At 44.2% G+C, this 14824-nt stretch overlaps 1 protein-coding gene across 1 annotated transcript in view; it reads left to right on the plus strand.

The window, feature by feature from the left end:
- Positions 1–14824, plus strand: part of GRID1 (glutamate ionotropic receptor delta type subunit 1) — a 1069958-nt gene that overhangs the window by 178637 nt on the left and 876497 nt on the right. The window contains exon 3 of the mRNA XM_070753904.1: positions 948–1103. Within this exon, the coding sequence (XP_070610005.1) occupies positions 948–1103 (156 nt within the window). The remainder of the gene's footprint in view (positions 1–947; positions 1104–14824) is intronic.

Consider the following 14824-nt stretch of genomic DNA (forward strand, 5'->3'; position numbering starts at 1 on the left):
GTTTAAAGGATTAAATAAGGTTCAGGAGGGAAGTGTTTTTAATAGGAAAATAGACCCAAGAACAAGGGGGCACTATCTATCTATCTATCTATCTATCTATCTATCTATCTATCTATCTATCTATCTATCTATCTATCTATCTATCTATCTATCTATCCATCCATCCATCCATCCATCCATCCATCCATCCATCTATCTATCTATCTATTTATTTATTCTTTGTCCAATATACAATACATATGAAAGAGAATAGACATTAAGTGATATATAAAAGATAGGAAGTAAAGATAGGAAGTAAAGAGGAAGAGAAGTGAGTGGGAAGGAAAGAATATATATGATAAAAGGGAAAGGAAAGACAATTGGACAGGGGACGAAAGGCACATCAGTGCACTTACTGGCCTCTTAGGAACCTGGAGAGGTCAATCGTGGAGAGTCTGAGGGAGAAATGTTGGGGGTTGGGGGTTGACACTATTGAGTCCGGTAATGAGTTCCACACTTCGATGACTCGATTGTTAAAGTCATATTTTTTACAGTCAAGTTTGGAGCGATTAACATTGAGTTTGAAGCTGTTGCATGAGGTTAGTTGGGGGAAAGATCAGAAACAACGTGAGAAAATATTATTTTGTCGAAATAGTAGTAGATGCTTGGTACAAACTTCCAGCAGACGTGGTTGGTAAATCCACAGCAACTGAATTTAAACATGCCTGGGAGAAACATATATCCACCCTAAGATAAAATACAGGAAATAGTATAAGGGCAGACTAGGTGGACCCTGAGGTCTTTTTCTGCCGTCTACGTTTCTATGAAGCCGTGTCTGCTTCCGAGAAGGGAAAGAAATCCGAAGGAGAGGAAAGGAAGGGGCAGGTGGCTCCCCCGTTGCAAGTTGCTTAATAAAACAGTGACCGGGACGTTACTCTTTCCCTCACCCCCCCCCCCCCCCCGAACAGGTGCGATCTTCGAAGGCAACGCGGCCAAGGACGACGAGATCTTCAAGCAGGCGGTGGCCGATCTCAGCCTCAACGATGACATCTTGCAGAGCGAGAAGATCACCTACACCATCAAGCTGATCGAAGCCAACAACCCCTTCCACGCCGTGCAGGAAGGTAAGCGAAGCGCCGGCTTGGCGTCCGCGCGCCTCTCCCGTGGCGGGGAGCCCTGGGTGTGTGTGTGAGTGGGTGGGTTGCTCGCCCACTCCCCGCTCGTCGCCTCGCAAAGCGCTCCGGGGGTCTCCTGGCAGAAGAAGGCGTTCCCGCGGCGACCCAGCCTTTTGCGCGGGCCAGCGGGACGTCGGCCGAGGGTTTTTGCGCCTGGGATGTTCCTTTTCGGCCGAAGGTGGGCGCTGTTTGCCCAAGAAAGGATTGCGGGAGATAGCAGAGGTTGGGGGTGGGGAGGGCGGCGCTGGGCTCTTGCGCATCCTCTGCGCGGGGGAATATATGAGCTACTGGGGTGGCCAGTGGCTGGGTACCACCCCGGGTTTGGAAAGGAGAGGAGCGATGCGCCGTAGCTCTTGTCTTTTTCTTGCCTGGTGATGCCCCTGCGGAGAGATCACTTAGTAAGAGCGTGGGAATGCGCCAGCCCCCAGGTGCTGGGGGTCTCCCACTAAAAAAAGAGGAAGGGGAAAGAAGGAATAAACTGGAGACTTTGTTTTGGAGAGCTTGCCAGGGGGAAAAAAATAAACGCGATGCAAATTTGTTTGGTCTCTTGAGAAGGTGATTTGCGCCCGCTCTGGTGGGCTTGTTTTTCAGGTCGTTCAAAGAGTGTGTGTGTGTGTGTGTCACACTTGCCACTCCATTTTCCCCAGGAGGGGGCTTCCTTGCTATTAAAAGTTGAGAATGAACTGGCAGGGGGCAACTGGAGGGGTTGGTCTGCCAAGAGAGAAAGCGAACGTCCATCGCAAGGGCTCCCCTCCAGTTGGTTGACTCCACAGAATTGTTGTATTGGTTCCTGGTTTTGGGACCTGGGTGCAACCAAGCGAGGAAAGTGGGGAGGCGGGGGGGGGTCTCTGTTGTGGTTGGTGGCTTTTGACCCATTTCCCCCTTGTGCTTGCTTTCATCGGATGCGTCCTCTGCAACACGTTGTCATATTTTCAATGGGCGATGGATATATTATTTGAAAAGTGTGGGTATGCGGGTGGGAAGCCCCCTCTGCAGCGTTGTGCCTTCCGATCACTGTTTTGCTTTGTGGATCTGTCAATCTGTCTTTCTGTTGGCAAGGCAAAAGAGAGAGAAAGCCCAAGGGAGGCATACAAAGAAGAACTCTGTCTGGAGTGACTCTTCTCTCCACCCCGGATATGCCTCTGATGGGGGTGGTGGATGAACAGGGTGCTTTGTTCTGGGAAGGGGCACCTAGAAGAGGGGGTTCTGCTGGTTGGGTTTCTTTAAAAAAGGCACAGAGGATGAAAGACAGGGGTGTATATGCCTGTATTGGCAGAGGGTGATAAAGAAACAGACTTGCAAAACCCATTTTTTTCTTGGCTTTGATTTTGGGATGTTATGTGTATGAACATTTTTCTAAAAAAAACTTCAGTAGAGAAGGATTTAGGGGTGGTGATTTCTGACAGTCTCAAAATGGATGGACAGTGCAGTCAGATGGTAGGGAAAGCAAGTAGGATGCTTGGCTGCATAGCTAGAGGTATAACAAGCAGGAAGAGGGAGATTGTGATCCCGCTGTATAGACTCCATTTGGAATACTGTGTCCAGTTCTGGAGACCTGACCTACAAAAAGAGATTTATCAAATTGAACTGGTACAAAGACGGGCTGCAAAAATGGTGGAAGGTCTTAAGCATAAAACCTACCAGGAAAGACTTCATGAACTCAATCTGTCTAGTCTGGGGGACAGAAGGGAAAAGGGGGGACGTGATCAAAACATTTAAATATGTTAAAGGGTTAAATAAGGTTCAGGAGGGAAGTGTTTCTAATAGGAAAGTGAGCATAAGAACAAGGGGACACAATCTGAAGTTAGTTGTGGGAAAGATCAGAAGCTAGGTGAGAAAATATTATTTTAATGAAAGAATACTAAATGCTTGGAACAAACTTCAAGCAGACGTGGTTGGTAAATCCACAGTAACTGAATTCAAACATGCCTGGGATAAACGTATATTCCATCCTAAGATAAGATACAGGAAATAGTATAAGGGCAGACTAGATGGTCTTTTTCTGCTGTCAGATTTCTATGTTTCTATAGAATGTGCTTACAGAACAGCAATCTCTCTATGGCATAGGTCTCCAACCTTGACAACCTTAAGATTTGTGGACTTCAACTCCCAAAGCTGGCTGAGGAACTCTGCTAGTTGAAGTCCACAAGCTTTGCTGAATGAGGAATTCTGGGAGTTGAAGTGCACAAATCTTAAAAGTTGCCAACATTGGAGAGCCCTGCTCTATGGAGCTGCAGAAGTGAATAAAGATAAAGCCCTGATGGATATAATTGCCCTCCACTTGACCATCAATGGATATGAACTGATGGGACAAGCAGGCCTGACCAGTTGGCAACCTTAGGTGATGTAAGAAGAAGGAAAGAGAGTGTTTAAAGAAGTGCCAATTTATTATCATTGTCGTCCCTGTTATCACTTAACCAAATGCGCTCTGTAATTCCATGCCGATTTGAAATTGATTAAATACCCCATGCAAATGATTGGTTGCAAACACTTCTCAGATTTACAGGAGCTGACAAGTAGCTGCATAGATACCGCCTTAGATAAATGGTTTCAAATTAGATTTTTTACAATAGAAAACAATCCTAAATTAATTGGCTCGCTTTTACGAACGGAGGGCTTCTTCATTACAGCAAAGTTTGATGAATAAGTCAAGATTGATTATCACCTGCATTCTTCCAGCTGCAGTGAATTTCTGAAGTAATTACTGTAGAAAGAGAATCCTACTTATATGTCTTGGCAATGTTGTTATTTTCTCCTAAGAATGATTCATCAAGGTATGATGCATTGGGGGGGAAATATGAGGTGATATGGAGGTAGGCTCCCATGTCAAAATTCATGTACGTTTGAATGGATTGTTCCTGGTTTAACCCAATTTAGCCAATGTTCAGGGTGGGTGGGTTAATGAAGGTGGAGTATTTCTAGCTCTCATGCTTAGCTATATTCCTAGGGGTACAAGTTCTGAGCTGCAAAAATTAAAGTGATCACTAGGGGGCAGGGGAGGAGAACCAAAGCCTAACCCTCTGACACCCTCTAGTGGTTGAGCAAGTGGATTGAGTTGAAATGGGGAAAGCTTATTTAATAAAGGTGCATTATTTATACGTTCTGTTCCATTTCAATCTGAAAAAAAAATCCAATTGACCTTCAGGGGCTTCGGGGTCATTGTCAGAGAGAAGACCCACCCCGTTTGAACTTTTGATGGAGACTGCCAGGACATAGGAACATGTGCTGCTGCTGTTCCTGCCCTTTGGATCTCGACAACTTTGTTTGAGCTGAACTACCAGATGGGTTAGGGTAACCTTCAGTAATCCAGGTACCAAGCCAATCCAGGTACCAAGCCAATCCAGGTACCAACCAAGCCAATAAGAGTTCAAGACTCTTTGAATTATTCTTGGAAGACTCTTGGTAGATAAAGCATCCTGCAGCTGACTATGATAGTAACTTGGGGATCTTTCTTTTCCTCCCACATCCAAACAATCAGTCATTATGGGGAGTCTGTCTGTCTGTCTGTCTGTCTGTCTGTCTGTCTATCTTATCTATCTATCTATCTTATCTATCTATCTATCTATCTATCTATCTATCTATCTATCTATCTATCTATCTATCTATCTATCCTTTCTTTATTACTTTATATGGACTTATATGCCACCTAACTCATGAAGGAGTCTGTCTGTCTGTCTGTCTGTCTGTCTGTCTGTCTGTCTGTCTGTCTATCTATCCTTTCTTTATTACTTTATTTGGACTTATATGCCACCCAACTCACGAAGGACTCGGTCTGTCTGTTTATCTATTTTAAGGATGAAAAGAAACATTGCGAAATATTTTTGGAACATTTTATTTTTCTGTTGGGCAGGATGATTAAAAGCCAGGGGAGGAAACAGAGCCCCTGCATTAAAGAAGGTGAGAATAGCAGGGTGGATGAATGGCCAAATCTTGGATTGCAGAGACGCTCATTCAGCTAGCTTGGATCGAAATTTGTTCCTATATTTAGCGTTTGGGCAGTTAAACGAACATTTCCCAAAGCATCTTCTCTCCCTCACTCTCCCTGTTTTGCATCCTTCCTATAGACCCTCTTCCATGCCATCTTCCCTGGGATTTAGAATAAGCAGAACATGCATCAAACGCATGGGAGCTTCAAGTGTTCTCTTTGGCATGTAATTATATACATTTAATTATGTTGTTTTTCTTTCACCATCAGAGGGAGAAGCTATTAGCTAGAGCAGGAAGCAGACTGTGCGAAGCCTGCAAAAAATAAAATAAAAAAAAATCCGAGACCACCCCCCTTAATCTGTTCTGGGATACTTCATTAGGCTTTGCAAAATTTTCGTAAGTGTTGTTTTAAACTGTCCACTCATGAGTGGTGGACCTCTAAATGTGGATTCTCTCCTTGAATGGAAGCTTTGAAGCTGGAGAACAGATGGCAGGTTGGGCAAATGCTGTTTGTTTTTTTTTGAAAGAAGGGAAGACATTTTTCGGGTATACATTTGTTGGTTCTGTTTTTACAGGCTATTTCCCCCTCTTCCAGAACAGGCTGGGTAAGAACATGTATGATAAGGGCTGTGGAAGGATCCTCTGCAGGCCCAAAAATGATCGAAGTTTGAATCCATTGCTTAGTTGATGTACTGTCGAGCACTCTGGTAGAATCCTCCCGAAAATGCACAGATACAATTTCAGACACACACACGTTTGAAAATTCAAAACAATGTTCTTTATAATGAAAATTCACTTAAACCAAGCCCTCTTTTGGTATAGCCAAGACCACTCGTCTCCAAACAAACTGGTAATTTGTACAAGTCCCTTATCAGTCCTGTGATACTTAGCTTGCAGCTGTGAGGCAATTCACAGTCCTTCTTCTTTCACAAAGTGAAACACACTTTGCTGTGGGTTAGTTTCAAAGCGGGGAAAAATCAGCACACAAAAGGTCAAAGTCAGTAAAGCAGGCACGAAACACAACGATCAGATGATCCTCCACAATGGCCAAACCCACAGGCTGCTCTTTATAGCAGCCTCACTAATGACCACAGCCCCACCCAACCACAGGTGGCCTCATTTTCTTTGATAATAATCTCTCGGTTGTTGCTGCCTATGCATCGCTCTCCGCATGCATGGCTGTATCATTAACTCTTGTTCTGAATCCAAGGAGGAGCTAGATAATTGATCTCCTTCTGAGCTGTCTGCCCCACTCTCCTCCTCCCTGTCACTCATGTCTTCTTGGTCAGAGGAGCCTTCATCAGCAGATTCCACCAGGGGCAAAACAGGCCTGCAGCATGTGATGTCTCCCCCACATCCACAGTCCTTGGGGCAGGAGCTGGGCCAGAGCTAACCACAACAGTTGAGAGATAACAAATTGCTTTATCCTGGTTTCTTTTTCCATGGGTGGCAGGCAATAGTCTCTGCCAGTTCCATTTTCCTTCTGGTTTCTTTTCTTTTGTTGTACAGAGAATCGACAGCATTGGTGCTGATCGGTTTCCGAATGAAATTCAAAGTGTTGGTTACGACCTATAAAGCCCTTCATGGCATCGGACCAGATTACTTACGGGACTGCCTTCTGCCTCATGAGTCCCAGCAACTGGTCAGGTCCCACAGAGTCGGCCTTCTCCAGGTCCCGTCAACTAGACCAGTGATTTTCAACCTTTTTTGAGCTGCGGCACATTTTTTACATTTACGAAACCCTGGGGCACATTGAGGGGGGGGGGAGAGTTTGGACCAAAACATTATCTCTCTCTCTCTCTTCCTCCCTTTCGCTCTATTTCTCTCTCCCTCTTTCTCTCCCTTCCTTCCTCTTTCTTTCTCTCTCTCCATCCCTCTTTCTTTCTCTTCCTTCCTCTCTTTTTTGCTCTTTCTCCCTCCCTACCTCCCTCTATGTCTTGCTCTCTCTTGCTCTCTCTCTCTTGCTCTCTCTCTCTTGCTTTCTTTCTCTTGTTCTCTTTCTCTCTCTCTTGTTCTCTTTCTCCTTCACTCTTTCTCTCTCTCTCTCTCTCTCTCTCTCTCTCTCTCTCTCTCTCTCTTTCTTTCTTTCTTTCTTTCTCTTTCTTTCTCTCTCTCTTGCTTTCTTTCTGGAACCAACTCCCCCCAGAGATAAGAATTGCCCCCACCCTCCTAGCCTTTCGTAAGCTTCTTAAAACCCACCTCTGTCATCAGGTATGGGGGAATTGAGATATTCCCTTCCCCCTAGGCCTATACAATTTATGCATGGTATGTTTTTGTGTATGTTCGGTTTTTTAAATAAGGGTCTTTTAATTATTTTAAATATTAGATTTGCTATATGTTGTTTCATTATTGTTGTTAGCCGCCCCGAGTCTACGGAGATGGGCGGCATACAAATCTAATAAATAAACAAATAAACAAACAAATAAATAAATAAATTTCTCTCTCTGAGCTTCGCGGCACACCTGACCATGTCTCGCGGCACACTAGTGTGCCACGGCACACTGGTTGAAAAACACTGAACTAGACAATGTCGGCTGGTGGGGCTTAGGGGAAGGGCCTTCTCTGTGGCTGCCCCAACCCTTTGGAACAAGCTGCCCCCAGAGATTCATACCGCCCCCATCCCCCCAAAATATTTTTGTGATGATCAGCAATGTTAAATTGAGTAAATCAATGCCCAAGATATTAAAAATATTTCAGATTTGGAGCCTAAAAAAAATTTAAAGTGAAAATGGTTGCAAGCAGCGGTGGGGGGGGGGCTTATTTCTGATTTTAAAAACCCAATAAGCATCATTTTATTCAGTTCACTTATATTTTTCTTATGTTCAGAAATGTTCAAACTACCAATCCCACCCCAACTTTAGTAAAATTGAATGCATTTTGCAGGCTAAACTATCTATAAATTGAAAGAAAGTTCACAAAAAAGGGGGGCTGTCTTTTATGATCAAAATAAACCAATAAGCATTATTTTTTTCAGTTCAATTTTTATATCATTGTGTGCAGAAATGTTCAGACTACTTTCCAAGTGAAAAAGGTTTTCAAATTGACCAAACATAAGCATCTCACATGAAGAATTTTCGGGCCGGGTCAGGGTGTCCCGGGAACAGAACTTTAGGCCAATTTTTTTCAGCAAGAAAGAAGCCCCCCACCCCCAAAAAAATTCTCATAGAGGGAACCCCTGAAATGATGCAAAGTCATGAAATTTCAAGTTTCAGATATGCATTGAAAATTTTTTACAGGGTCTCAAACTTTGATTTCGGGTCTCACAGACCTGAACAGAACAGCAGGGTTTTAATGGTGTTGGAGTTCTCATCCCCTAATGAATGAAGGAATAGAAATATAAGCAGTAGACATGACTCATGTAAAAGTCCTTGGCTTCAGCTCCTGCAATAAACCTCTGAGGGGTGCTTTAGCTTCCAAGTCCTGGTGCCCTTCTAAGCAATATCAGACAAAACTCATGCGAAACTCAATAAATATCTCTTTGTCTCTGTGTGGCCTCTTCCCATTAAGTTGTTGATGTTAATGCTTGAGGAGTGCTATGGCTTCTAACTCGAGGTTGAGAGGGGACCTGTTTGGGAAAGAGACAAGGGTGATAATTTACAAGAGGCGGTGGAGTTGATCTATGCAGGTCTAGGTAAGAGCCAGACAGACACCAGTAGATCCCTGCTGTTGCTGGGCATGGTTGATTCTGAAGCACACAAGGCTACTTGAGTTTGTGGTTCCTGGTTTCTTTCTTTATCTTTTATTTATACTTTATTTTTATTTATTTTATTTATTCTTTGTCCAGTATACAATACATATGGAAGAGAATAGACATTAAGTAATATATATAAAGATAGAAAGTAAAAAAGAAGAGAAGTAGATGGGAGGGAGAGAATATATATGATATAAGAGATATGGAGAGAATATATATGATATATATATAATTAACTGCCTTGGAAATGGCCCTGGGTTGGGCCAAGAGGCAAAAAAGGAGCTGTGATGTTCCTTCAATATACCAGGGTGATTCGACACAAAATGTAACCCTTCCCTGGTACAGAGCTGAAGGGATTGGATACTGTAGCCTAGAGGATAATTCTCTGCCTTACAAGGCAAAGGTTGCAGGTTCAAGTCCCAGTGGGTATGGCTAGCTGATGAGGCCAAAATAAGGCCAAAATAGATGTATCCTAGTCTGCCTTAATTTTCAAATTCAGCTTAAACATGTGACATATATATATATGTGATAGAGTTCACCAGATCGAATCCCAGTAAAAGAAAGGGGTGTGGCTAGCTGGTGAGGCCTAATAAGGCCGAAATGGGACCATCCTAGTACGCCCCTTACTGGCCTCTTAGGAACCTGGAGAGGTCAATCGTGGAGAGTCTAAGGGAGAAGTGTTGGGGGTTGGGAGTTGACACTATTGAGTCCGGTAATGAGTTCCACGCTTCAACAACTCGATTGTTAAAGTCATATTTTTTACAGTCAAGTTTGGAGCGGTTAATATTAAGTTTGAATCTGTTGTGTGCTCTTGTGTTGTTGCGGTTGAAGCTGAAGTAGTCGATGACCGGAAGGACGTTGCAGCATATGATCTTGTGGGCAATACTTAAATCGTGTTTTAGGCGCCGCAGTTCTAAGCTTTCAAGACCCAGGATAGTTAATCTATTTTCGTAGGGTCTTCTGTTTCGAGTGGAGGAGTGGAGGGCTCTTTTGGTGAAATAAAAATAATGGGAAGACTTAAACAGCACAATATAACTCCAAGTAAATCAAACTGTGAAATCAAACTGTCCACTTAGGAAGCAACACTGATTGACAATCAATTCCACACACTGTTGTGCACGTTCAACTTTGTACAGAACAAAGTATTCAATGAGAATATTTCATTCATTCAGATCTAGGATGTGTTCTTGGAGTGTTTCCTTTATTTTTTTGTGCAGTGTATTTGTTTCAAATTTAAATCTTGTCCAATGGTAACTCTTGTTGGCTAATGTCTTTGGAGAAGTTCTGGAAAGTGTCCTAGCCATCCCAGGCCGAATTGCTATTAGTGGCACTACCAGAGTGCTGTGCGCCCAGCTTCAGTTGTCTTGTATTATGATTACGATTACGATTACGATTACGATTACGATTTATTATGATTATGACTTATTTATTATTTATTATTTATTTTTATTTATTAGATTTGCATGCCACCCTTCTCTGAAAACGCATGCAAAAGTGCATGCATGCACTATGCATGCGTGTCCCCAGTGCATTTTTGCTTCTGGCATGCGCAAGTAGCAAAAAAAATCACCGAAATCTCATGCATGTGTCCCCTTGTGGAAGTTTGCTTCTGCGCATGTGCGCGAAGCAAAAAAGAAATTGAAGAAAAAAGATGGCGGTGGCCATAGGACAGCCGCAAATTGCACAATTTGGTGGCGGCTACCGGTGCACAGTAGAAAGTGTTCCAGCTCTAAGGCCTTATCATCAGTAATGGGCAGCCAAAATTTTTACTGCCACACTGTGGGGGTGGCTTATTTTGTGGGTGTGGCTTAATGGTCATGTGACTGGGTAGGAGTGGCTTGCCAGCCATGTGACCAGGTGGGAGTGGTTTGAACGATCATCATCGTTCAAGTGAACTGTTAAGTCCTCAAATTACAACCTTACCAGTATCGCTCGCTGGAGTGACAATTTCCTTCGTGTTTCCCGCGCTCTCCTTCCTGGGTCGCCCCCCCCACCTCAGGCTGGGTGGGTAGGCAAACGGGTTCTGCCAGAAGCATAAATGCTGCCAGTGCCGCTTCCACCTACACCTTCTGCTTGCACCTCAGGCAGGAGGTGGCCATGTGAGGCTGGAGGGGAGCCGGGCAGGAGAGAGGGAAGCTCGTCTGAGGCCAGCAAGGAGGAAAGAGGAAAAAAGCAAGGAGCACAGATGCAGTAGCAGCAGCAGGGGAAAAAAGGAGAGCCGAGCCGAGACCATTAATCCAGGAAGTGACAGCCGCTGATCAGCTGGACTGCGCACGCATCTTCATTTCCACCAGTGGAACTGCGTCCCACCCCGTCCTGCCTGCTGCCCACCCCTGCTTATCACCCTGGGACTGCTGGCTCCAAAAACGCATCCTGCACGGCTAAAGGAAATGTTGAGGGTTTGTCCTATGTCCAGGACGGCTCTTCTGCAGATTTCTCTTTTGCAGGCTCCCAACTGTCAATTCAGTTCAGTGGACATTGCTTGTATTTGGAGCTCCGGTTCTTATTTTCTCTCTCGCTCCCTGCAAAATGATCTTTCTCACCTCCCAGAAGTCGAGAGCAAACACAGAGAGAATTCATCATGTTCCTTCTCTGCTTTGGGCATCTGAAGAAATGGACTTGCCTACAAATGCTTCTGTCACAAAGCCCTTTTTAGTATCAAGGCAGCGTTTTAAATGCATCCACAGGGGGGGGGAAAAAACCAACAACCTGCATGTGCATGCTTAAATTAAACCATACCGAGAAGAGAATGAATGAAGCTTTTGTTAATTAGCATGGATTTTTCTCTGCTGAACTCTTGAAATTCTGGGATGCGTTCTGACATGACAAGTTCTTTGGAACCTCATCTTGCTGATTCACTTGTCGTCAGACTTCCTGCTTGCTCTGAACTCAGAAGAACCACGATCATTTATGAACAGACCCTAGATCAGTGATGTTCTGGATTCTGGTTAGAGTTTGCGGAGAGGGGCGGCATATAAATCCAATAAATCTAATCTAATCTAATCTAGAACTTAGGTTAAATTGGAAATAACGCTTACTGAATGCAGGATTTCATAAACAAAACTCCATCTATCCTTCCATTACTCTGGGGGGGGGGAACTACTGACCCCTCAGAGAGGGTTCGCAACTTGGGTGTCCTCCTCGATCCACAGCTGACCTTGGAACATCATCTTTCGGCTGTGGCGAGGAAGGCGTTTTCTCAGGTTCGCCTGGTGCACCAGTTGCGGCCTTATTTGGACAGGGAGTCATTGCGCACAGTCACTCATGCTCTCATCACCTCGAGGTTCGATTACTGCAACGCTCTGTACATGGGGCTACCTTTGAAAAGTATTCGGAAACTTCAGATTGTGCAGAACACAGCTGCGAGAGCCATCGTGGGGCTTCCAAGATTCGCCCACGTTTCTTCAACACTTCGTGGCTTGCATTGGCTGCCGATCAGTTTCCGGTCACAATTCAAAGTGTTGGTCATGACCTTTAAAGCCCTACATGGCAGTGGACCAGATTACCTCTGGAACCGCCTGCTACCTCACGAATCCCAGCGACCGATAAGGTCCCACAGAGTTGGCCTTCTCCGGGTCCCGTCAACTAAACAATGTCGTTTGGCAGGCCCCAGGGGAAGAGCCTTTTCTGTGGCAGCCCTGGCCCTCTGGAACCAACTCCCCCCGGAGATTAGAATTGCCCCACTCTCCCTGTTTTTCTTTCGTAAACTACTCAAGACTCACTTATACCGCCAGGCATGGGGAAGTTGAGATATTCCTCCCCCCTAGGCCATTACAAGTTATGCATGGTATGTTTGTGTGTATGTTTGGTTTTATAATAAGGTTTTTTTTTAGTATTTTATTATTGGATTGTTACATGCTGTTTTTATCATTGTTGTTAGCCGCTCTGAGTCTACGGAGAGGGGTGGCATACAAATCTAATAAATTATTATTATTATTATTATTATTATTATTATTATTATTATTAAAATTAAAAACTCCATCTTTATTTCTCCTCTCATCCGTATTCAAAATGCATTGCAGGCAGTCACATTCCTCCCTCTCTTATCTTTAGCAATTAGAGCACACCAAAGCATTCCTCCAGGCTTCCTCCCTTGTCTTAAGATTTATGTCTATTCAGCGTAGTTCAAAGCACTAATAACAGCTGTTAAATAGCAGAGAATGAACTAACTTACTTCGTAGCCATACCGGCACATGTCCATGATGGATTTACAACATTGAAAACTACGCCCTTCTTCCCCGCTGGCCCCTGGACGTGACGAATAAATCACTTCCGTAATTAACCCGTTCCTCCCCTTAATATCTCTTCCCTAACACTTGTTCCCTGCGCCTTTGTACCCTTCTGAAATGTGGATTTAACCATCTAGCATCTGTCTCTTCTTCACTGGAGACTGGACTCATAGCAACGTCTTGTGGCTGGCCTCCTGCCTGTTCTGACACCTGTAACCCAGGACCTGCCGCTAATTCATAAACACTATCTGTATCAGTCATGAAACTCTTCGCCATCCTCCAACTGACCAGGAGTATATACAACAAGTGATGGTGTTATTTTATGTATGGTATGTGTGTCTGTATGATTGGTATTTATATAATGGGTTTTTTAACTGTTTTTTAGTATTGGATTTTGTTGTACTGTTTTACTGCTGTTGTTAGCCGCCCCGAGTCTGCGGAGAGGGGCGGCATACAAATCCAATAAATAATAATAATAATAATAATAATAATAATAATAATAATAATAATAATAATAGTGAACCTTTTTTTCCTCGGGTGTCAAAAGAGCGTGGGTGCACATGCACGAGTGCCCACATCCATAATTCAGTGCCTGGGGAGAGCAAAAACAGCTCCCCTTGCCCCTCCGATGCCCTCTGGAGGCTGGAAATGGCCTGTTTCCCAAAATCTGGTGGGCCCAGTAGGCTTCAAGGGCTTCCCCAGGCTCCAAAGGCTTCTCTGCAGCTGGTGGAGGGTAAAAATGCCCTCCTCCATCCCCCTGGAGACTCCCTGGAAGCCGAAAACACTCTCAGAGCCTCTGTGTGAGCCAAAAATCAGCTGGCCGGCACACATATGCACGTTGGATCTGAGCTAGGGCAACTGTTTGTGTGGCAGAAGATATAGTTCCATGTGCCACCTGTGCAGTGGTGGGTTCCTACAGGTACGGTCAGGTATGCAGTATCAGTAGCAAAAATTTACTTTTTTCTCCTTCTGGGCTCTGGGTATGTTTTTCCTATCACAGTAAATGAGGTTGAATGTGTATAATTTTAGAAGAGCTGTGTGTGTGTGTACATACACTTTATATAGTAGATAACCAGGGGTGGGCTACTGCCCAGACCGGGCGGGGGGAAACACAGTGGGGTAGCGAAAATGGAGCTCCACCCCAGAGCACCCAATTTGCACTGAAAGATGTTGAAACAAAATGCATAAGCCACGCACACAGTATGGTAGTAAAAATTTTGGTAGCCCATCACTGCACCTGTGGAACCTGTACCATAGGTTCACCATCACTGCCCTAGATGTTTACACCTTTGGAGACAGGGTTTGTTTTGGTTGTAACTATCTATCTATCTATCTATCTATCTATCTATCTATCTATCTATCTATCTATCTATCTATCTATTTTTGATTGATTGATTGATTGCTTGGATTTGTATGCCGCCCCTTTCTGGAGACTCAGGGCTGCTAACAGCAATAATAAGACAGCGTACAATAATAATACAATACTAAAAACAATTAAAAACCCATGAATATAAAAACCAAACATACATACAGAGATACCATGCATAAAATTGTAAAGGCCTAGGGGGAAAGAGTATCTCAATTCCCCCATGCCTGACGACAGAGGTGGGTTTTAAGTAGCTTAAGAAAGGCAAGGAGGGTGGGGGCAATTCCAATCTCTGGGGGGAGTTGGTTCCAGAGGGCCGGGGCCACCACAGAGAAGGCTCTTCCCCTGGGTCCCGCCAAGCAGCATTGTTTAGTTGACAGGACTCGGAGAAGACCCGGTGGCTTACCTAAATCTTAGGACTGGTTGGAACATGAGGCTAAATCAATCCTCCAAGTAA

Source organism: Erythrolamprus reginae, chromosome 5 (assembly GCF_031021105.1).
Source record: "Erythrolamprus reginae isolate rEryReg1 chromosome 5, rEryReg1.hap1, whole genome shotgun sequence".
Taxonomy (NCBI): domain Eukaryota; kingdom Metazoa; phylum Chordata; class Lepidosauria; order Squamata; family Dipsadidae; genus Erythrolamprus; species Erythrolamprus reginae.